Here is a 22300-nt window from a genome sequence, read left to right on the forward strand (position 1 = left end):
CCACAAAAAGGAAAAAAAAATATTGTGGGGTTTTACGTGCCAAAACCACGATCTGATTATGAGGCACCCCGTAGTGAGGGACTCCAGAAATTTGGACCACCTGGGGTTCTTTAACGTGCACCTAAATCTAAGTACACGAATGTTTTCACATTTCGCCCCCATCGAAATGCGGCTGCGTGGCCGGGATTCGATCCCGCGACCTCGTGCTCAGCAGCCCAACACCATAGCCACTGAGCAACCACGGCGGATACAAAAAGGACAAGACGACACACAAAGCACAATTGCACTTTGTGTGTCGTCTTGTTCTTCTTTTTGTGGTCGTTTTGTCTGCGCTATACAACCCAAAGATCATAAACCAACAAGCCCAAATTTACACAACCAAGAGAAATTCCCAAAGCATCAGAGACATGAAAAAAATTCTTAGTCTAGGCAAGTCTAGGCACACAGCCAGGAATTGAGAAGCATAGGTCGGCAAACTGACTCATGACTCGACTCACACTCAGACTGACCTGCGAGTCTGAGACTGAGTGAGTCAGGCTGATTGACTCCAGCTGAGTATAATTTTGGCGAGTGAATTTCTGTGAGCCTTATGCAAAAAAATAAATTTTGCGATTGAGTCCAAGTGATTCTGATTGTTTTGCCAATTGTATGGTTAATTTTGAAAAGGGCTATTGCTAAAATCACGGCAATAGCAGCTCTCCAAGCGGCGTGCACCGTACTTAAACGGCTGTATCAAGAGGGTAAAAAAATTGGCTGTGGCTTAACTCAGTTATGCCTAGGTGTGCATAGCGAGAGATACGGTTAATGTTATTGTTTAGCTTGGTGTTTCATTCCGTCGTTGATCCGTGGCCCTGGCCCGAGATGCCGAACTAGACGACGAACCATCCTCATCTGAATGCACTCGCCTGACCGCATTGTACTTACGACGCTTCTCGAGGCGTGCGGCTCTTTCTTCCTCCATCTCCTCAGCTCGCTGCCTCCTCTTGGTTTTGTTCCGACGACGAAGCCTGGCTTCTTTCAGTCTCTCCAACTCACTTTCCATATCTGCCGACGAATCCACCAAGCCACCCCTCTATATAGTATACGATGCAATGCCGGCAAAGCACAAACGCCACGGCAGTTGCTAGGCAACGGCTCAGCTCGCAATGCGGCCACAGCGAAACGGTAACAATGCGGCCAATGTAGCTCTCACTACAAAAAATAGCACGGAACCACGCGGCCGATGCGTTATCAGCAGCACAACGCTTGCACCTACACTGCACTTTCCCATTCCCTCTCACACACATAGGAGCTTTACATAGACGCCTGCAGCTGTAGCAGCCCCAGCAGCTACAGCTCAGTCTTGACATACGGCGCCTGCTTCCGCCTCACTTCCTGCCTGGTGCGTTGCGTACTGCTCCTAAAGCTGTTTGGTCAAGCAGCACTAGCACGAGAAGCAAGCATGATCAACGACAAGCCCCAAATTTGGTTGTTTGGTCAGTTCAGTTAGCGTTACATTTCATGGTGCACATCTTATTTCTCTGTAATGCACGTATGCTGCTTAAACTGAGTGTCCGTGCTGTTGCCTAGTGCGGATGCGGCGCTGGTGTTCAGCAGATTGAGAGCAAAAGTCGATGTCAAGGCTGTGCACTGGCCATTCTGCATGCACATCTACACTTGTGCGCAATCTGTATCATGGTTAGAAGTACACCTGTTACTTCTGTGAAGCAGCTGCGGACCTCCGAAGTGTTCAGTGTCCTGAGCTGTCTTCAAGAACGGTGAGGTGAGCCAAACCTTCAGCAGTGCGCATGCATCATAGTTAGGCTAGGCATCGTGTTAATTTGTTATGATTTTTTATACTGTTGTTTTTACGATGCAATCTTGACGTGCATCAGCACAAACTTAGTTCATTGAGTGAATGGCTACTATTGTAATGGTTTTACTTTCATTACTTCTTTGGATCTTCTCAGTCTTTTTATTTTTCTGCAATGTACTTTCAGCCGTGTATTTGTTGATTGCGCTGCATGCTCATTATATGCTCATCTTTTTTATAATTAATTTCTCTGCATTGTGATACACAGAAAATAAGGTGCTTCATTGTATGTTCAATACTACATATTTTTTCTTCCAAGATTTGTCTCTTGGCATTCCTCTGTGTGTGCTCTATACCATACTGATAATGTTTTTTAAAATTTTTGTATACATTGATTTTTTATTTTTTTTGTAAAATGGCTGCAATAGTATGTCGCTATATTACAACATAGCATTTATGCAGAAAAAAACCTTATAATTCAGTTGTGACAGTCGAGATTTCCCCTTTACAAATACTTAAATGAGAAGGCTATTTAAAATAGTACAGTTAGCACATACCGAGTACAGATGACGATAAGCAATGAGACTTCGCTTTTGAGAGCTAGCTGTATGGACCGGCAACAGCCAAGGTGCACCCACCACAGTTCCTCCAAGTATACGAGCACTCGACAATGCAGTATTCACAATGCATTTGGTATCATTTGGTATCATATTACGATGTACAGAAACGCCTGATTCACTGACTTTTATATTTATTATTCATCGCACAAGAGATCTTGCTGCACACACAAAAAAATTTGCCTTCTCACTGTTGCGCATTCTATACCTTGTTTGTTCAATGTCACATATACAAGTCCAGTGCTTACAACACCAGACACTAGTCCTGTGTGAAACATGAAAGCACACATCTGCCTTCTGACTGTCGCACATAGTGTTCTAGTGCTTGTAGTGCCATGCTCTAGTCTTCCACAAAGCAATTATAAAGTGGCACATCTCATTGCCTTGCCACACGAGTCAGCTGCAAAAGGTGTTCCAACTATATAACCATCAATCAACTTCAATGGTACTGCCATGGTGCTGTGGTTGGGATACCAGGCTGACAACTAAAGTCGCAAGTTCGAACCTTCTAGAATCAAGCGTTTGTTTATAGACCCATTTTTCCTATAACCGTGGAAAAACCTATGCAATCAGCTGCGAGTGATTTGTATAAAGGCTGTTGCCATTAAAATGTCACATTCCATGCAGGCAACACACCTATGGCTTAAACAAGCACATTTGTACCAGGTGTTCGTGTGCGAGCTGTACATTCAAGTTCAGTTTTACGTCGCAGGAAGTCGCACCTTTTAAGCCATTTAAAGGCAACTTGGAGACTTCCTTGAGTGCTCTTATCGCTGACACAGAAGATGCACAGAAAAAACAGTTATCAATCTTATGATGTAAATAAATTTTATTCATCTTCTGCCAACTTATAAAACTGTCCTGCCAGCTTGTAAAACTGAATATAATTTAACCCAAACTATTGATACTTAATGTAGCTCAGTTCTACGAGTTTCCACAGAACTGATTTACCGATGTCCATGGGTTATGAAATTTTATACCAAGATTACTTAAAAGAGAGCCAGATAGGCTTCTATGGTTAAGCCATAACGGGAGTTAGGTAGGGCATGGAATTTTTGGGGGGGATTTGGAGTACATTCATTAAAAAGCATATTGTAGCTTTTTACAGCAGAGCTGTATATGACTACCCTCCCATAGATTTTTCAATGTCCGCGCCTTCTATGCAGAGGCAATACAAACCAGTAAGACATGTTCTGACACCTGGCGTAGCAAGAGGAAAGCTAAGAAACTAGCCAATACACACACAATAATTACTAGAAGCAACTCTGGCGCTAGTGTCTACGGGAGCTGCAATTCAGCCAGCATGGGAATTATGGGAAGTACATGGATTTGCCTTAAGTTCGTCCTTCTGGCTTGAAATGTCTCTGCAACTTTGTAAATTCGTCATTTTCAACAAAGTATTTTGTAATAAATAATTACATAAACATTATTAAAATCATCCGCTGGCAAGGTTCAAGCACAGGACCTCTAACACAGAAGCGGCCTACATCAAAACCATTACGTCACGGATTCATGCATCGACAAGCAGCACCCTAAAGAATTTGTTGTGGGCAAGCCAGCATCTCGAGACGTTTGGTACCCTTCAATTTGGACACCTCGACAGGTCGAGTCGCTATTAGTAGCGATTGTGCGTGTTCGCAGAGTTGTGCGCTGTCAATAAACGTTCATTTTTCTATTTACTCGCACAGTGATCTTTGTATGGTTTCTTAACAGCTCCGCTGGTAGCCCACTTTCACAGAGTGGAATGGCTGCGATATTGTAGCTCGTTCTTTCGGGGCTCATATGTATTGCATGCTAGCCTCTCAACGTTTCTTGGTAACATTTAAGTGTTTTAAATTCATGATCAATTCATTTCATTGCATAAATAACAGCACTTCAGAAAGTATGACACCAAATCTAGATGATGTTTGGTACAGTAATGCTCACCGCGCATAATTGTTTTGCTTGCACTGATCAAAACAAGCCATGGAATGGTAGAACTCATGAGACTAATTGTGGCCACACAGCAAATTTAGGCAAATCCATGCAATGACTATTATTTCTGTGCTAGGTAAACAGCCATTCTTGTGGCACACACAGGCGCTAGGTACGTACTAGATTTCTCTTTAGTAGTGCAAGTATGGAACTATTACAGGGACTTAGAATTTAGCATGTGCATCGTATCGCGGTACCTTAAAAACGCTAAATCAGTCTAGACAGAGATTTTGTAAAAATTCTAGTTGCATTTGTTAAGCAGAGAAGGTGGTCAGTATTTTCTTTTTTATTACTACTGTTTTTATATATATATATATAAATTGTCGAGTTTAGTTCACTTACTTGGAATGCGGTGCAATCGTTTGATGGCATCATTGGGAGCTGGCGCAGAAATCTCAAGCCAGCATTGCTACTCGTCTTCCATTTTTGTGGCTAATGATGGCTCCAATACAAGTGGATGCACACATCATGATGATGCATGTGATATGCATGTCATTTACTGTATGAACAGCACATTCATGCAATAAACTTCGGATTTCTTTTGAAACGCTAAATTTATGATTGTCTCAACTAAATGCAGTGCAAGATGTAGGAACATGACAGAATAGCAAATGCACATAAGACAAACAAAGAAAGATGGAGGCTTGAAGGGATTTTACACTAACAGAACAAGAAATGTCACTGTAGTCAATGTTTAGACAAGGGGACCTGTCTTCGCCAGAGCCGTGACGAAGACAAGTCACCTCGCCAAAACGTTGACTCCAGTGACTTTCCTTGTTCTACCGCTGTTGATCACTTGACATGCCCATATAGACTCATGTAAGGGTCACACTCCCAACTAGTAGTGGCATCTAGTATCTGTAGCCATCTAGTAGCGGCCTTTACACGGGATCAAGCTAAAAGGTTTGGCCCCGTGTAAGGGCCACACCTTGTCGAAATTGTGAAGAAAAAAAGTGCGGTGCTTACACAAGTCTAAACGGTATCAAATGGGAAGATAGAGTCAATGGGTTATGTTTAGGTTAGGTTAGCGTAGTTCGCTAACCGCAGTGTTGTGGTCCTTCCACACATGTAGCGATATGCATACAGGGCCGGTATAACGTAAAACTATTCTAATCTTTTTATTCCAAATCGGCCATTAGCCCTCCGTGATTGGTCAAACGGCTATCAAACAGTCAAAACGGCTTTGACCTATCACGGAGGGCTAATGGCCGATTTGGAATAAAGTAAGAGAGAGAGAGAAGAACTTTATTGATTTCTGGCAGATTGCTGGGCTGGGTTCCCACCTAGGAGCCAGCAGAGAGACCGTGTCTCCCGGCAGCTTCCTCGGCCTGCTGGATAGCCCACAGTTGCTGGTCCAGGCCTGAACTGAGCAGCGCAGTCTTCAACGTGCCCGAAGGCCCTCATTGGAGGCCGCAACCCCAGTATTGCTGATTAATGCTGGACATGCCCATAGAATGTGATCTAGTGTGGCTCTGGTGTTACAATACTGGCATAGATTGGTTGCATATAATTCGGGGTATATATGGTTCATGATTACAGGGTTCGTGTATGTTCGTGTTTGTAGCTGCAGCCATTGAACAGACTGGGCCCGATTGAGCTTGGGGTGAGGTGGTGGATACTCACGCCTTTGCATTCGATAATGTTGAGTAATGTCACAGAATTTAGTGAGCCGATCGTCCCATTCCCACACCACCGCGGAGGTGTCCGTTCGGGTGGCTGCTTCTTCGAACGCGGCTCGGAACGCGAGACCTCGAACCACGTTGTGCGCCACCTCGTTTGGACTGAACTCCGGTTGATCTAGAGGTGTGTGGGCTGGGATCCAGAGGATTTGTACGCATTTGTCTGCCTCATAAGTTTTGCCTGTATTAAGGATCCGCAATGCCTCAGGGGAGATTCTGCCGTTGGCGTAGTTTCGCACGGCCGTTTGAGAGTCGCTGATGATATACAAGGCATTGGTGTGAGCTATCGCCAGCGCGATAGCCACTTCCTCCGCCTTTTCTATGTGTCTTGTGGCGATTGATGCGCTTGCTTTGCATTGGTGTGTGTGGTCTACGACCGCAGCTACGAAGCGGTGACGGTCCCGATAGCGTGCTGCATCGACAAAGACCGCTTCCTCGTTGTGACCAAAAATCTTAGTCATAGCTTTGGCTCTACTGACGCGTCTGCCCTCGTTGTGTTCGGGGTGCATGTTCTTGGGTATCGGTGGAACTGTGAGTTTAGTTCGGATATCGCGTGGTATGTCATGTTTGTCGCCGTGTTGGGTGTGGTAAGAGATGCCGAGATTCTCGAGTATCTGGCGGCCTGGCTTAGTTTTGGCCAATCGCTCGTATTGTGATATTTGTTGTGCCTCGAGGGTATTGTGTAATCCCAGTTTGAGAAGGAGCCTGGAGGTCTGTGCTGGCGTGTTGCGGCAATCCTAGTGCTTGTTTATGTATTCGCCTAATGAGGCTGTTGAGTTTTGCCTTTTCTGCGACGAACCATCGGTGATAGGCTGCCGCATACGTGAATAAAACAAGATTGGAATAGTTTTACATTATACCGGCCCTGCTTATGTCATCCTCAACCAAACCTTGTACGGCACATTTATTATTATTTTTTTTATTGCTGTTATCCTCGATCACAGGGAGAACAAAAACGGCAAACTTGAAGGGCTTTCAAGAGAAGGGACAGCACACTGTTTCTCATGAACAATGAAGAAAACCTGGTTGCACTCTGCAGGCCCACAGCAAGCCACACAGACCACTGGGCTTGCTAAGCCTTGCACTGGCATCATCTTGCAAGCCACAGCAATATAGAGCCACATGTGTAGCAGTTACACGCGTATCCTTTTGCCACGCCAGAGTAGTTCAAGTCTTGCGTTCTTCCCACACCAGTTCAGCATCACTACTGCTTGCACTGTCTGAGGAGTCAGACTTGTTACTGCTGTTGCTACTACTGCTACTGCTGGTTGAGGAGTCTCTACGCTGGTGACGATGGCGTGACCGACTGCGACGACCTTCCTGGCAGGAGGCTTTCTTGTGGTGTGACTTCCGGTGACTCGACTTCCTCTTGTGGTGGCTGGAGGACCTGCACGCCAGGGCACAGTTAGGCTGTCACAAATGCTATGGGCCAAATTAAAGGCCAGATGCGGAGAAATTTCTGGCTGCATAAATCCAGTTTCAGATAGTGTAGGTATAGAGAGCCTTCGTGCAAAATTTTCCGTTTGAAATATGAGAAATATGAGCTAGCCTCATGAAAAGCTTTAAAAAAATAGTCATTCTTGACAATGAAACTTAACAAAGAAAAAAAAAAATTCCGACACTACCGCATGCCAGAAGTGATGCATAACCTAGAACACGTGGTTTCTTGGCATGTCCTCGCTGCCTAATCTCAAAGGTGACATGCTGGTACTTGCATCATGGCCCCTAACCACCAGGTGCATGCTTTGTCAGCTTAGGTCCTGTTTAGAGGCTGCTAATAAAGAAAATGTACAACTACCAGCCCTAAGGCTTGACCAAGGTTGCTTCAATGGTGTATAGACTCATTCATAACCAATTTAGCCAAAGTGAAATTTCGTTACAGTCGGCCTATAATGTGCTTTAACAAAGCATAGGTGGAAACAGCAACACTGATGGTGACATCTGATGATATTGCATTAGACTATAATGTTAAGAAATGTACAACACTTCGAAAAATAGAAAGCCAGAAATACATTTACTATATTTACTATAGCTTATGTTGGTGTCAACATTTATGCCTACTGATAAGTTATTACCATGTGCGGCACAACTGGACGCAGACAGAGAAAGAAAACAACACACACATGGTACTGTGTGTTTGTTGTCTTCTTTCTCTGTCTTCGCCCAGTTTAGCGTGTAGATAGGTGGAGCATATCTACCATATTGCACTGTCTTGCCATTACACGAGGCTCGCTGTATCAGAAAGGATACAAAAGGCAAAGGGAGGTTGGTGACAGCCTTGAAATTCCTGCACCCAGTGACATCACACATTTTCACAGTGCCTGCTTGGGGGCAAGCATAATTCATTCTACAGCAAAACAGGTATGTGTGCAAGAAAGTAAATAAAATATGTAAAAATAGTAAGTAATCTTTGATGGCCCATTGGCATTGCCGACATCATGATTGGGCACAAAATTCAGATAGCCTTAAGTTTGACACTCATTTTGTCTACCTATAATCGGCCTCCCCCCCCCCCCCCCCCCCGTCAAATAGAAAACAGTGTTTTGAAATCAGCCTAAACTGATCGGCACTTCATGTCCATCGATAAATTTGCCGGAACACTTGTTCCCTTGATTACCATTAAGCAGCAGTTTTTTGCAGCTAAGTTAAAAGCGGTGCTCACCGTCTATGCCGCTTGTGTCTTGGGGGGCTGAATTCTTCAGGGTAGAGCTCCCGATAGCCACTGTGGCCCCACCTGCACCATGGCAGTACATGACAAACTATGGTTTACGTCTTTCCTTTGTTTACAGTTGGTGCAGCTCACTTCAGAACATTGAGTGCATATTGCAAGTTCATTTTTCTTGCACTATGTGCCACACAAACATAAGACCAGACAGGAAGGAAAACACAGACAGTCACAAAGAAGTACTAAGTGGCTTATTTTCAGATCACAATGTCAACTGACTGTCAACAAAACAATTCATTGGACTGTGTGAACACAAGGGTGAAATTATCTAATCAACAAAGCTTCTCAGAAAATATATTCACCTGTTTCAATAAGTAGAGAGCGTGTCTGTAAACGTGAGACCCTTTGCGGAGTACGAGGTAACCAGGTTAGCACAAAGGTGGACAGCAGCAACAACTCTGGTAGCTCCACCTTGTGCACAGAGTTTAAGCAGAGAGGACACCAAGTTATATTTGCCCCGAGATCTTCGAGTGGCGCCCTCTCATGTGTGACGTCAATGGGGGACTCCGCTGCCGTGCCGCACTCTCGCTACGTGAAGGCAACTTGAAGCTATCGGCCGTCGTGCTCTGCTCGAGTTTTTGAAAAGAGAGCCTGCAGGTTTTTTGACCAGTATGTACGGAATGTTCCAGGACACGACTCCCTATGAAACCGAGCCGAATAGTCGTCACCACTCTGTGTGGATTGCTCCTGGCATCTGCTAGTCTCCGTGTGCATACGTGCGTATGCATGTATGCACACGGCTTATTGTCATTGCTGTTCCATTTTCATGGTGCACTCATAATGATTTGTCGGTCATTTTTTGACAATGAACTGCAGGATTTGGCCTTCAGCTACGGTGCCTGCGCTGTTATGGTGTGTCTGTTCAGTGTGTGCTGCGTGTTCGGTCGCCCAATGTGTTTGCCATGGACATTCAGATTTTGTTGCTGCCCAACGCATTAAGCATATAATGAAAGAAGTTTTATGCCATTCTCAAGAAATTAGGTGGTCACTGCAGTACGTTAATGCATGCACTGCTTTAGCGGCATTGCAGTAAAATGTAACCTGGAATGTCTGATACCAGGGCGGCCAAAATTAGTGAGCAAAACAGAATTACGTAGTCTTGTGCTGCAGTACAATTTTTAATTTCAAAGGATTAACTTCCACCGTGACATAGCTCACCCCTGCATGTTAGTCCTCCTACCGTGGGTAGCATGCACATTCCCCGGGCTAGATTCGTCCAGCGATGATAACTAATGCTACCGCGTAACAAAGGTGACAATTTTTTCTTAGATCACCGTTTCCAATATATTTTGCTCTGTAAGTGGGTCATACTTATTCAAAACTAAAACAAGAAAATTTATAAGTTTAGGTTTGCTGGGAACTATACCGAATACATTGCTAAACCACTAAACATACAAAAAAAAAAGAAGAACAGAGGAGGAGGGGGGGCATATAAAAAGCGAAAAGTTTACAAGCTTTTCTGCGTTTTTTTAACATAATACTTTTATTATTACGCTTATAAAATAATCTATCTCTGGTAGTTGGAAAGTGCATTGATCAAAAATACTATTATGCTAACTTATACAAACATCTTTTTTTTCTACATTAGTGGTAATCAGATTTATATGCAAGAAAATACTGCAAAGCATGCCCGGCAATTGAGAACGATAGCGTGTAGTGCCCCACTAATGTTCAAGGTAAACTGTTTCTCAGTAATATAACGAGACTTTTGTTCTCAGGAAAAGCTTTACATTTGCAACCCCAAGTTACATTCTTCTAGAATGCTGCTTTGTCAATGCAACATTTTGCGCATAAGCCCTGCGATCGTGCTTCATTTCGAAAGCTGCGTAGACTCTCATTTACTGGCTCAGCGCAATGTTTTACGACTGATTCACGAGTTCATATGTGGTTATATGAACTATAAAAATATACGTCAAAAATTCTCATTTTACGGGCCAAAACCACCATGTGATTATCAGGCACGTATTGTAGGACTCAGGATTCATTTTGACCACCTGGGGTTCTTTACTGTGCATATAAATCTAAGTACACACGAGCGTGTTTGCAGTTCGCTCCCATTTAAATGCAGCCGCCACGGAAGAGGTCGAATCAGCGACCTCGAGCTAAGCAGCACTACGTCAGAGCCACTGGGCGATCACATTGGGCGGTTATATGGAAGATACATTTAATTTACAAGGTTTGTTGTCCTCATAATGCTGGCAAAAATAAAACTAACACTAGGAAAAAATACAGATGGTGATTGGAGAGCGCCGTGCTACGCGAGCACACAGCCAGAGTACGAGCAAACGCATAAAAATGAAGCTATTCTAGCTGGAGCATAGCAGACGACAAAGGCGAGTCCTCCCTCTGATGTCATGGGAGCGCCGTTTGCAGCGCCGCCATTGGTAGCACACAAAGCTAACACCATTTACTGCTGGTGTAAAGTATTGGTAGTGACATAATTGTCAACATGCAGTTCTTTATAATTTTCCTTCAATGAGAACACTCGCATAACAAAAACATTTAAAATGCATTGACACGGACATTCTAGATGGACAAAGTGACAAAAGATGTCGTGACCAGCAATGCTACTGCCATTCACAGTTCCAATTTTCCGGTATTCTGTAAAGGGATTACCTGTAAAGGCATTAACTCTAACACATGTGTACATAAGTCATCATCATCATCATCAGCCTATATTTTATGTCCACTGCAGGACGAAGGCCTCTCCCTGCGATCTCCAATTACCCCTGTCTTGCGCTAGCGTATTCCAACTTGCGCCTGCAAATTTCCTAACTTCATCATCCCATCTGGTTTTCTGCCGACCTCGACTGCGCTTCCCTTCTCTTGGTATCCATTCTGTAACCCTAATGGTCCACCGGTTATCCATCCTACGCATTACATGGCCTGCCCAGCTCCATTTCTTCCGCTTAATGTCAACTAGAATATCGGCTATCCCCGTTTGTTCTCTGATCCACACCGCTCTCTTCCTGTCTCTTAACGTTAGTCCTAAGATTTTTCGTACATAAGTATAGTTATGCAAATCAGGCCCACCTAAAATGAACTGCAACACAACACGGTATTAGTTGGTCATGCCCTAAGAGAAACCTTAACCAGCAATTTCAACAAAAGAAAACTTACATTTACTTGAGTGAACATCGGTAGGTGGCTTATCTGTGCACTGCACACTCGATGAGCACCCGATGATGCTGGTTTCCAGTTTATTTGGCACAGAAACATGCCACTTAACAAGATACTTGCATTATACAAGTTGCGTAGACATTTCAAGTCTACATTAGTTTATGCACTCAGGGTCAATGGTTCAAGCTGTGTCCAACACCAGCAGCAATACAGGTGGCCACAAGCTATGCGAAAACTTAAGCACCAAACTTTAGCCGGGAAGAAATGCCATAAAGTTTCATAAAACTGCACAATGCTTTTCCAAAACATGTCAGTGCACACTTCCCCAGTGGGCCTGGCCAAGCAGACTGACCTATCTTGAGAGCTACTGCTAACAGCTGGCAGTGGCTGCTGGGGGGACCGGCGACGCTTCGAGGACTGCTTGGGGGATCGCCTGTGATGCTGTCGTGCACGCAGAGTCTCGTCTGACACCATCATGGTGAGGCCCTTCTCCAGCTCCCATTGACGCCACATCTCCTGTTCTTCTAGAACCTGTGCACCACAAAGCCATGTTCATCTAGTGCAACAAATATATATGCAAAGAAAGTAGACACTGAAGATAACCATTGAGTTCTATTTCTTCTGTTTCCGTACAATGTGCAGCCAAATCAAGAAACATGTCCACTAGAACTTCACTTGAAAAACATTCCAGTTGAATGGAGTCATCTAAAATCCCTCACGGGTGTTTCATTGCGCTCTATACAAAAAGAAAAAAAAAATCACGTGAATGATTTCAGTATGAGGCAACATTCAGTACTAGGAACGTTCTTTTACGACACAGTAAGTGCTTGTACGGCATCACCTCACCTGATTTATGACATTGAGTGAGGAAAGTTAAAAATTAAATTAAATTATGGGGTTTTACGTGCCAAAACCAGTTCTGATTATGAGGCACGCCGTAGTGGGGGACTCCGGAAATTTGGACCACCTCGGGTTCTTTAACGTGCACCTAAATCTAAATACACGGGTGTTTTCGCATTTCGCCCCCATCGAAATGCGGCCGCCGTGGCCGAGATTCGATCCCGCGACCTCGTGTTCAGCAGCCCAACACCATAGCCACTGAGCTCAGTAAGGTAAGTTAAGCCGGTTAAGCATGCAGGAAAGTTTAACAGTTTCTTAACCTAGAAGCACCAAGCTGTATAATCATGCAATTTGTCTCGCTCATAGCATGAGTGCAGAAATGAATACCTTTTCTCACATAACTGTTTAGGTATAGTGCCTAGAATATACTGGCCAGTATATAGTGCCAGTATATTCTAGGCACTATAGTTTAGGTCACTGAAATATGCCTGAAACTATCTGAAATTATAATGGAACAGTCGTCAGTGAATGCTTCATATTTCACTTGACTGTTTTGTATCTTTATAAAAACGAGCTGTACACATGCTGTAGTTAAGTGTAGTTTCAGTGATTTTTTTTTTAATCATTAATGCGAACTTTTACAGTGTCACCTGTGCAAATAGCTTGCACTCCGCGTTGCGAATAAGTACAACTGTTTCAAGGGTGTGTGATTACAAGCTGCTGTCACAACCTACAAGATAATTGTATTGCTATATATGCGCTGGATGGGCCGGAAAGGGCTTAGTGGTCAATCCACAACCTTCGCTGGTTCAATTTGAGACAAACATACACGGCAGTGAGTGTCATTTTCAGCACGTATAGTTCGAAAGGCTGCCTTCTGTAAATGAATACGGGCCGGCGTTTTTGTGGCTAAACGCAATCTGAATTTAGATTCTGAGAAGCCGAGACACCTGTAGGTTATGGTAGTTATAGCGGGTAATGACTCGTGGCGTACTACTACCATGCGATATACAAGACCGAGCGTTTAAGCAAGCCTTGTTGGATTCGCAGACAAGCGTCTTGACATCAACACATTGACGACGTCGCCAGACAACGTATTACATTCTTCTCCGCCATTCTGGTGGACTACGCGCAGTCGGGTGCCCACATTTGTCTAACCGTCTGATTGATCATCTCTCAGGTCGTGCTCAGCACATACGTTGACTTCAAGCTTACCCTGTTGTGGTGGTCGACACTGCTGATAGTGTTGCGTAGAAGTTCCTTCGCTGCGCGCGTAAACATTTTTGGCGGTGACACTCGACTTCAAGTGGATGTACTGCACTCCGCTTTTGCCGATAATCACAGTAAGTCATTAAAAAGCACACATCGTCACTGAAAAGAGCTCGTAGAACGTAAGAAATTTTAGAACATCGACAGAAGTCTGCAGCTGGCGCCCGTCGGCCGCCTGGCTGCTGGCGCCTTTACGTCAAGACATAAAATATCTTACGGAGCTTGCTTTGATACAAGTTTGGCAGCCCCCGCCATAAATCTTGCCACATCGAAGTTTAATTCAAGTCGCGCTTTCGCTTACTGCCAACGCGGTCGGGCCCCCTAGCCATTCCCGTTGAGGAGCCCCGTCCACATAGAATAAAGAACGAACTTTTGCCGTCCAGATGATGGCCTTTGGTCGTTGGTTACGTCAAAACTCTAAACCAATGAAATGTCTTACTAAAGACGCGTTCACTTATTATTCTTTTAAGCCGCATCACTCTTGAAGGGCCATTTTATGGCGTGTAGCACGTCTTTTCTGTAAATATAATAAGTTTCTTTCAAGTTGCGATGAGAACACCATCCAACTCAAGCCGAAGTCGATCATAGCGCGGGAACTCGAAACTGCATGCCTTGCGCCTACTTGCGCCAGCGCCTGGCCGCGCTTAGGATGGCTTTCGGGAAGTTTAATTAGTTTCAACTAGTTATTATGACACGGGATAAACACACGACGATCGGGTCAAGCAACAACAAAGGCAGGACAGCACCACCGTAGAGTTTTCACGCCATGAAGTACACCATTCCGGGACCAAATGTGAAGTTGTTCGGCCGCGCCGTGCAGACGTTGACCAAGATCGGCGACGAAGTGTATGTGATCGCCGACGACAGGACGCTGTCATTGAAAGCGTTCAGCGCCTCTCGGAGCTCGTATATGTGCTTCAGCTTTGAACAGAGTTTCTTCGGCACCAGCGAATTTAGGAGCGAGGGCTACCGGGGCAAACTGAGCGCGCGCTCAAGCCTACTGGCCTTCCGGTCCGTGCAGTCGCTCGACCGGACAGTAGAAGAATGCGTAGTCGAGTTGACGGGCGATCAGGCATTGATAGCTCTGCGCTATCGGCGCGGTCTTACCAAGCGCTTCTGGCTGCCGCTGGTTGAGTACGAGGAACTGCAGTTCTCGTTCCGCGCCGACTCGTATGCGAGAAGCGTGTGCGGCCAAGCCAAGCTGCTGTCCGACGTGCTGGGCAACTTTCCCATCAACGTGCCTGAAGTGACGCTGAGGCTATCACCTGATCGGCTCGACGTCTTCACGCATTTGGAGGGAGCCGACACGCAGCGTTCTGTTCGCACTAGCGTCAGCGTCCAAGCTGCTGAACTAGACGACTTGCAGTGTAGCGGTGACGTTACCGAACTGACAGTATGCCTACGTGGTCTGCGTGCGGCGCTAGGATATTACGAAGGCCTAACGGTACGGCTGCAACTCGACGAGCCGGGCATGCCTTTGGTGGGACGTCTGGACGGTGTGCCGGGTCTCGAGGCGATTTACGTTGCTGCTACACTGGCCGGCGGTGGCCGGCCTTTGGCAAGTAGCGCTGCGCCGCCGTTGCACGAGCGTAGACCACCGCGACAAGGCACGGACACCAGCAAACGTCACCGGGCGTTCCTGCTGGGGTTGACACGGCCGCCGCTGGATGAGTTCACGTCGCAGTTGCCGCGCGACGAGCAGGTGTTGGCTGAAGAAAGTGACGAGGAAGAAGAAGGCTAAAGCCTGCTCCGTCTGCGAGTGGCAGCAGGGGGTGTTCTCTCTGGTGCTACTCTTGATTTGAATGTACCGAAAACTTGCTGCTCCCACGTACACCACGAGTTGGTGGGAGTAAAATATTTGTTCCATATCTCTGAGAAGGGGACGTTCCCATTGTACTATGTGCCTGCAGTGTGGAGCAAGATAAATGCACTGTCTATTAACGTATGAAGTTCGTACGACATAGTGTAAGCGCCTGAAGGAGCGAGATACTAGCTGCGTTATAAGTTCTGTGTGTAGAGATATATATTGCAGAAGCAATGTTGCTAATTTCGCTGTAGTGCTGCTTGTGTGGTAAGCAAGAATGATGGGAATGCTGCACTGACTTCAAGCGAGCAGCACAGCCAGAATCGCTACAGCCAGCATACATCAATCTTTAGCTGATCAGTATTGACATCAGCAAAACATAGTTCTTATGATCAGGTTCATTAAATAAGCTCCAGGAGCTTTACATTCAAATATGCACTTAGACTAGCCCCAGTTAAAATATTCACAACAAGCCTCCCTCGCAAACCTTTGGATGCAACTCAGTTACTACATAACACATTTTGAGAACAGATGTCTCGAGCACTCCATTTCATATGTAGCGTACAATGCTGTGAAAGCTACTCATGAAGTTCATTTATCAAAATATATCGCTTTTAGTATTTCGTGGTCAAGGGGTTTAAGCATGCAGCTCTGAATCAAAAGGGTATGACACCTTGCCCTGAAATATTTCATTAATTTTTTTATTGCTAATTCAAAATTCGCCTCACATGAACTTTGTGTGGCATCTTCTGAATGTCATACCGAATTTATTAGATTACATGTTCATAGTGAAATATGTAGCGCGCATAATAGACAAGGACACATTGAAGGTGGACACACGAGCGCTTGTGCGTCCACCTGCGTCCTTGTCTATTGTGCGCGCTACATATTTCACTATGAATGCGTCGCATCAACTCGCCCAACTGTCACTTCTGCTGTAAATTGCATGTGATGCCGCAAAACAGGTGCAGCTCTCGGCCTGTATATGCTTCGCTGCATACTAACAGCCTATGCTTGCACTTATGAAAAAAAAAAAGCAATGTATAGCAAAGTGATCTGAAGCAGCCCATTACTGGCGTCGAACTTTTTTTTTTCATTCGTTCACTACTGAGCCTAATTAAACAACGATTTCACATAATTGCTGGCAAATGCAGCAATGCAAAATGTTTTGGCAGCATCCACAGCATGGCACACAATGCATGAAATGGAGTATAGTCTTGATTTATGCTAAATAAACCGACTGAAAAGTGTCCAGCTTTAATTCTGTAACTTCAACATGTTTCCTAAGTTAATTTTAAAATTGAATAATGAAGCTTTGTCAGTTGAAATTGCACTGTTTTTCAAGGGCAATATATTTTTTACCCGGGGAGGAATAAAGGTGGCATGATAGGAAGCTGTGTTATTACTGGAAGGCTTCTCTGTTCAGTCAACTAGGACTAGTCAAAAAAAGCACTTTTAATTAGCTAAGTGTGTGCCTGTTCACCCAGTAGAATTCTCTGCTTGATGAAAGGAAGCCTGTATTAATTTGTTTTTTTGCAAAGGAAGTAATGTTAAAATGTAAGGCATGTCAGTCACAACGATGCTGCAGAAAATTTGTTGTGCAGCCACCAGCGGAAGCTCTAGCACAGGATCAACGCCAATTATTTTATTCAAATATCTGTGAAATTGAGAAATTAAACTTTGGGGTTTAATTTCTGAAAGCAACTCGCAGGCTGTAAGGAATCCAATAGGTGGGGGGCTCTGGATAGTGCTTGAACAACTGGGGTACTTTAATGTGTGCCCAAAAGATTGGTGAAATGAGTGCATTCTTATTTTCTGCCCCCGTTGGAATGTGGCCACTGTCGCTGGGAATCGAACCCACAACCTCTTGCTGCTCAGTAACAGATCACTATCACCCCCCCCAAGCCAGTGTGGTAAGTTTTTAATGAACAAATAAACCACTCAAGGATGGCTTGCTTATTGGCCTAAGTGAGAAAGGGGTAGTAATCAGAAAGAGATACAATATGAGGAAAGAGCCACTAGGCGAGCAGGAAGGGAGAACCTGGCAAAGCAGTATCAGGCCATTAAGAGGATTCCACTTTTTTCCGCAATATAGTGAGGGCCATACATTCCCAAGCCTCTATTTGCAGTACAATCCTCTCATTCAGTGACGGTGCTGCTGCATACTTCTGGTGTCTGCTGTTCTGGTACAAAAAGGTTATTCGCAGGGCCTTGTCAGGAGGGACAATTGGTCACAGGCTCGGCTAGTGGATTGTTTGTGTCATGCCCGCCATCGTCTTTCACTTGTGTCCAGGACATAGGGCCCATTCACACTTGCGACTAGGCGAGGTCGCGTGACCAATTGCGACTGGCGACCAGAAAGCTACTCAAGACGAACGATGTTCACACAGACAAATGCGACGGACAAGTCGCTAAACCGAAATGTCTCGCGATATGCTGTTCACTTCTGCTTTATATGTCATCGCCGCGTAAAATAAGCGTCAGCGTATATGGACGTCCTGTTATTTCGCATCTGATTGGTTGAGCTGTTCTGTGACTGCAGTCACGCGACTGAAAAATCGAGCAGTGAGCGACTGGCCCAAAACGATCGCATTTCGAGAAAAGCGACCATTTGCGACTACTTGCGACTGGTCGCTTTGCGACTAACTTGGTCACGCGACCTCACCTAGTCGCAAATGTTAATGGGCCCATAAAGCCTCCCTTCAGGGGAGGGGGGGCCCTCATAGGGCGGCAACCAGTGCAGCGCCCACCCACTATATATATATATATATATATATATATATATGGTAAGAGCATCGCATGCGTATGCAAAGACGTGGGATCGTTCCCCACCTGCGGCAAGTTTTTTTTCAACCACATTTCTTTCCAAGAATTTATATAATTCAATTAGTAAGTACATGCGATTTCCCCTATGTTGTCCTTGCTGTCTGTGTTTTTTGACTTCTTACGATATGATTAATAAAAATCGGGCCCCTCAGTTCTCTCTCTTCTTGTTCATATATACAGGGTGTCCAGATGCAGCACGATTTAAAAAATGAGGAACGGCGTTACGCGAAGCAAACGTGCGCATTGTTTCCAGTACAGTGGTGAAGCCACCAGTAATTTTTTCGTTACTGAGATTTAATTAGGTAATTGTAATTATCTAACTCAAGAAGTACTGTCCTAATTATCAAAGTGTCAATGAGAAAATTGTAGAACAACATGGAAAACTCCCAATACAGCTTTCTGTTGTTCAATACGTGCTACACAAATGTGTTTTTCCGAGCGTGAAAGAAGCCCGCGCAAAGTGCCTCGAGCGGCCATTCCTCATTTTTTAAAATCATGCTGCGTGATAGCTGGGACACCCTGTGTTTATATATATATATATCAGTGAAGCAAAGAATCACAGGAGCCGGCACAGAAGTAGTTCAAAAAATAGAAGCACGTAGGAAAACCATAACAGGACTTTACTGACGTTTCGGCCGGGGTCCCGCCTTCATCAAGAGTGATGATATCTATTTTTTGAACAATATATATATATATATATATACACACACACATATACACATCAGTGAAGCGCTGAATCACATGATACCAGGATTTTACTGACGCTTAGGCTGGGCACCGGCAGAAGGTCAGTAACATCCTGGTATTCTTCTTACGTGCTTCTATTCTTTGCCCTAGACGTGCTTATGATGGTGCTGCCTTCGTCAGAAGAGTGATTACTCTGATGAAGGCAGGACCACCTGCCGAAACGTCGTAAAGGTATCTTTCGTGCGTTTTACATATATATATGCACGAGAGGAAGAGAAACCGAGGGGCTCGAATCTTGTTAATCGCGGCCATAAAAATCCAAGAGACAATGAGGCCAAGGAAAGTGTAGATGAAATCAGCTGCCGTGGTTGAAATTGATATCTAGAATAGAACAAAGAAGGGGAAATGAATGTGGAGGAAAAGGTAACATGCCGCTGGAGGGATCCAAACCTACAACCTCCGTATTACGCGAGCGTTGCACGACCTAAACGGTTTTAAACTCTGTCCTTGTCTTGCTGTTGTGTGCTAGATGCAGTAATAGAGCACCAACATGCCCAAACCTACATTATTTCAAGGTATAAAAAGTAAGGTTAGCAGTTTTATAGGCCGTATAAATTTCATTAAACATTCGCTTACTAAATAAATTGCCAAGGATGGTGTTGCGCGCACAGGCAAACAAACGCATCTTACTCGATTACCACGGAATCTCGCTGTCGGAACAATGGCATGAAGAAAAGCGGCAGCAGCGACGAACAAACGCTTCAAGCTGCTTCTAGCTTTAACATGTCCCCGGACTTGAGATTACGCGACTTTCTACACTAGGCGCGCGAGAACAGGACAGGACAGGGCACGAGCGGCCATGCTCAAACGGACCGCGCGCAGCGGCAGCTCCGATTGAGTTTGATACGCAGCTCACCTGACTCCCTCCTCCCCCCTCCTATGACTGCACATCCCTCCTCCTTATCGAGTCTTTGGTATAACATAGCAAACACTCATAATGCACAACTAAAGAAATGGAAATTAACTGGTAAACTAAAGAAACCAACGTGAACCTTCACTAATTCACAAGCAGGTAGCGTTACATTCAGGTGACTCATGAAACAGATGCTGTGCAAAAATTACTTGTCAGACAAGGGTGGTGACCGCCATCATGTGCACTGCCTCGGGGAAATGTATGAAATACCTACTTCCCTGTTTTTGCTCATGCCACACAACCAATTAATCGCGATTAAATCTTTAATTGAAACATTGGAGATATAAAATTGCCCCGCACAAGGCACTACTGGTAATAAAATCACCTGCAACGCTTGGGTGCCGCATTGGGTGCCGCAGTGCTACCGTTGACTTGCCGAGGGGGGGCTGAGCCCTCCCCCCCTCGACTTTTACGCACTGCTTGTGTCGATGAGCTATTATATCTGGTGCAAGGGCGAAGCCAAAATGAGCAACGACCTGGCAACCCTAAGGGAGGCCTGCTTTCATTGAGTCTTACCCACAGCAGTGGCTCAGTTGTCGCATTCTCATGAGGTCATGAGTTAGATTCATGGCTGCAGCAGCCACATTTCAATGGGGGTGAAATGCAAGAATGCATATGCATCGAGTGTTTGGTGCATGTTAAGAAACCTAAGCTGGTCGAAATTGATTCTGAGCCCTTAAAGGACCCCTCACCAGATTTGGCTGTATTAAAGAGACAAGCACAGAATATACACCTCGCGCTGACGATTGTGTATGCAAAGTATTACAACATTGCGTGCTGCAAAAACAGCTTAAATTTTTGAGCAAATGCTGTGCACCTTCCCTCACAGGAAAGCTTCATTCCCAGCCAGAGTCACACACACAAATACCTCTACTTAAAATGCACTGCTAGCAACGTCACTCACCATGATACGTGGCTGCAATTATTCATCCAATGCGGTACATGCATGCCTCCACTGGAAATATGCTGCAGAGCAAATATATATATATATATATATATATAGAAAAGGGGAGGTGAGGTTCCATCACGTGACATGGTCCCTCGGCTCTGGTATAGAAGGCAGGGAAAAATCGCCGAATGCCGAGGCTAGCAGAGGCAAAGGGAGAGAGTGTCTCTGTTGGCAGTTGCACTCGCCTCCTGGCAGTATGGCAATAGGGCATTCAATTTCTTCTTTATTCTCCAACAATAAACCATATGAAAAATTATTTTAGTACAATTATCCCTAAATGGCGTTCTACAACTTCCAGCATATAACCGAAGTTTACAATGGGACCTAGTAGAGTCTCTGATAGGCCCAGTGCTGCCTTTGTGGCATTAAAATCGATCACTTAATCTTAAAGAACCACCAAAGAGAAATATTATGCGAGCTCTGTTAGTAAATCATTTTTTCACAATTCCAAAAAAGCCACTCTTACCGCAAGGAGACGCTTAAGCCAGAAATGATGCAAGAATGAAAGGCAGGTGGCAACACTGCCTCGAGATTCCTGCACTCACCATGACGTGGATTTTGACACCATCTGCTCGGACCTAGTTGAACTTTTATCGGTGAGATATACTAAATCATGTTTTAAAGGATGAAAGTGCAAGATTTAAGCTTGAGAAATTTCAAGATCTTTTACTGAACGTTAATAGCAGATATGCAAAAAAATACCTTGCACTCCGTGACATCACACTTGCATGCTGGCCCGAGGTTTTGGTGCAAAATTCAGAAATGAAACTCTGAATGTCATTTTCTCTTCAATAATCAGCCTATTAGTACTGCGACATCAACGAAAGTGTAGTTCTTCAGGAGTACTTTACCAATATAAACTGATTCCCTTTAAGCAGTTACCTGGTGGGAACACGTTTGGCTCCTTCTGTGATGGCAAGGAACAAAGCTGCGCATGTGGGCGAGATACAGGCGGCAGACATGCCATTGATGTGCTTCTCAAATGCCTGTCTTTTTTCTGTTGTGATCAAGCACAGGGCATTCACATTTGCTTGACAATTGGAGC

At 44.7% G+C, this 22300-nt stretch overlaps 2 protein-coding genes across 3 annotated transcripts; one reads left to right on the top strand and one right to left on the bottom strand.

Annotated features, from left to right (window-relative positions):
- Positions 1 to 7033: 7033 nt before the first annotated feature.
- Positions 7034 to 14366, bottom strand: LOC119456503 (uncharacterized protein NKAPD1). Of its 2 annotated transcripts, XM_037718330.2 has the most exons (4): positions 13963 to 14360; positions 12260 to 12438; positions 8725 to 8796; positions 7034 to 7449 (listed from the first exon to the last, which is right to left on the bottom strand). In XM_037718330.2, the coding sequence occupies exons 1-4, from the start codon at positions 14026 to 14028 to the stop codon at positions 7230 to 7232; spliced, it is 537 nt and encodes a 178-aa protein (XP_037574258.1). In that variant the 5' UTR covers positions 14029 to 14360; the 3' UTR covers positions 7034 to 7229. The 2 variants fall into 2 exon arrangements, with proteins under 2 accessions (XP_037574258.1, XP_037574259.1); XM_037718331.2 differs by lacking the exon at positions 8725 to 8796 and having other exon boundaries at positions 13963 to 14366.
- Positions 14367 to 14557: 191 nt separating this feature from the next.
- LOC119456504 (cell cycle checkpoint control protein RAD9A) lies at positions 14558 to 17213 on the top strand. The gene has a single exon (XM_037718332.2). It carries the CDS (start codon positions 14783 to 14785, stop codon positions 15755 to 15757), a length of 975 nt encoding a protein of 324 aa, XP_037574260.1. The 5' UTR covers positions 14558 to 14782; the 3' UTR covers positions 15758 to 17213.
- Positions 17214 to 22300: the final 5087 nt, after the last annotated feature.

This window comes from Dermacentor silvarum, chromosome 6, assembly GCF_013339745.2.
Source record: "Dermacentor silvarum isolate Dsil-2018 chromosome 6, BIME_Dsil_1.4, whole genome shotgun sequence".
NCBI classification, from domain to species: Eukaryota; Metazoa; Arthropoda; class Arachnida; order Ixodida; family Ixodidae; genus Dermacentor; species Dermacentor silvarum.

Coding starts and splice junctions, on each gene's coding strand:
- LOC119456503 (XM_037718330.2), bottom strand. CDS start 14,028: ATGTTTACGCGCGCAGCGAAGGAACTTCTACGCAACACTATCAGCAGT. Junction 8,797..12,259: donor AGCAGTAGCTCTCAAGATAG/GTCAGTCTGCTT, acceptor GCCATGGTGCAG/GTGGGGCCACAGTGGCTATC. Junction 7,450..8,724: donor AGACACAAGCGGCATAGACG/GTGAGCACCGCT, acceptor CCTGGCGTGCAG/GTCCTCCAGCCACCACAAGA.
- LOC119456504 (XM_037718332.2), top strand. CDS start 14,783: ATGAAGTACACCATTCCGGGACCAAATGTGAAGTTGTTCGGCCGCGCC.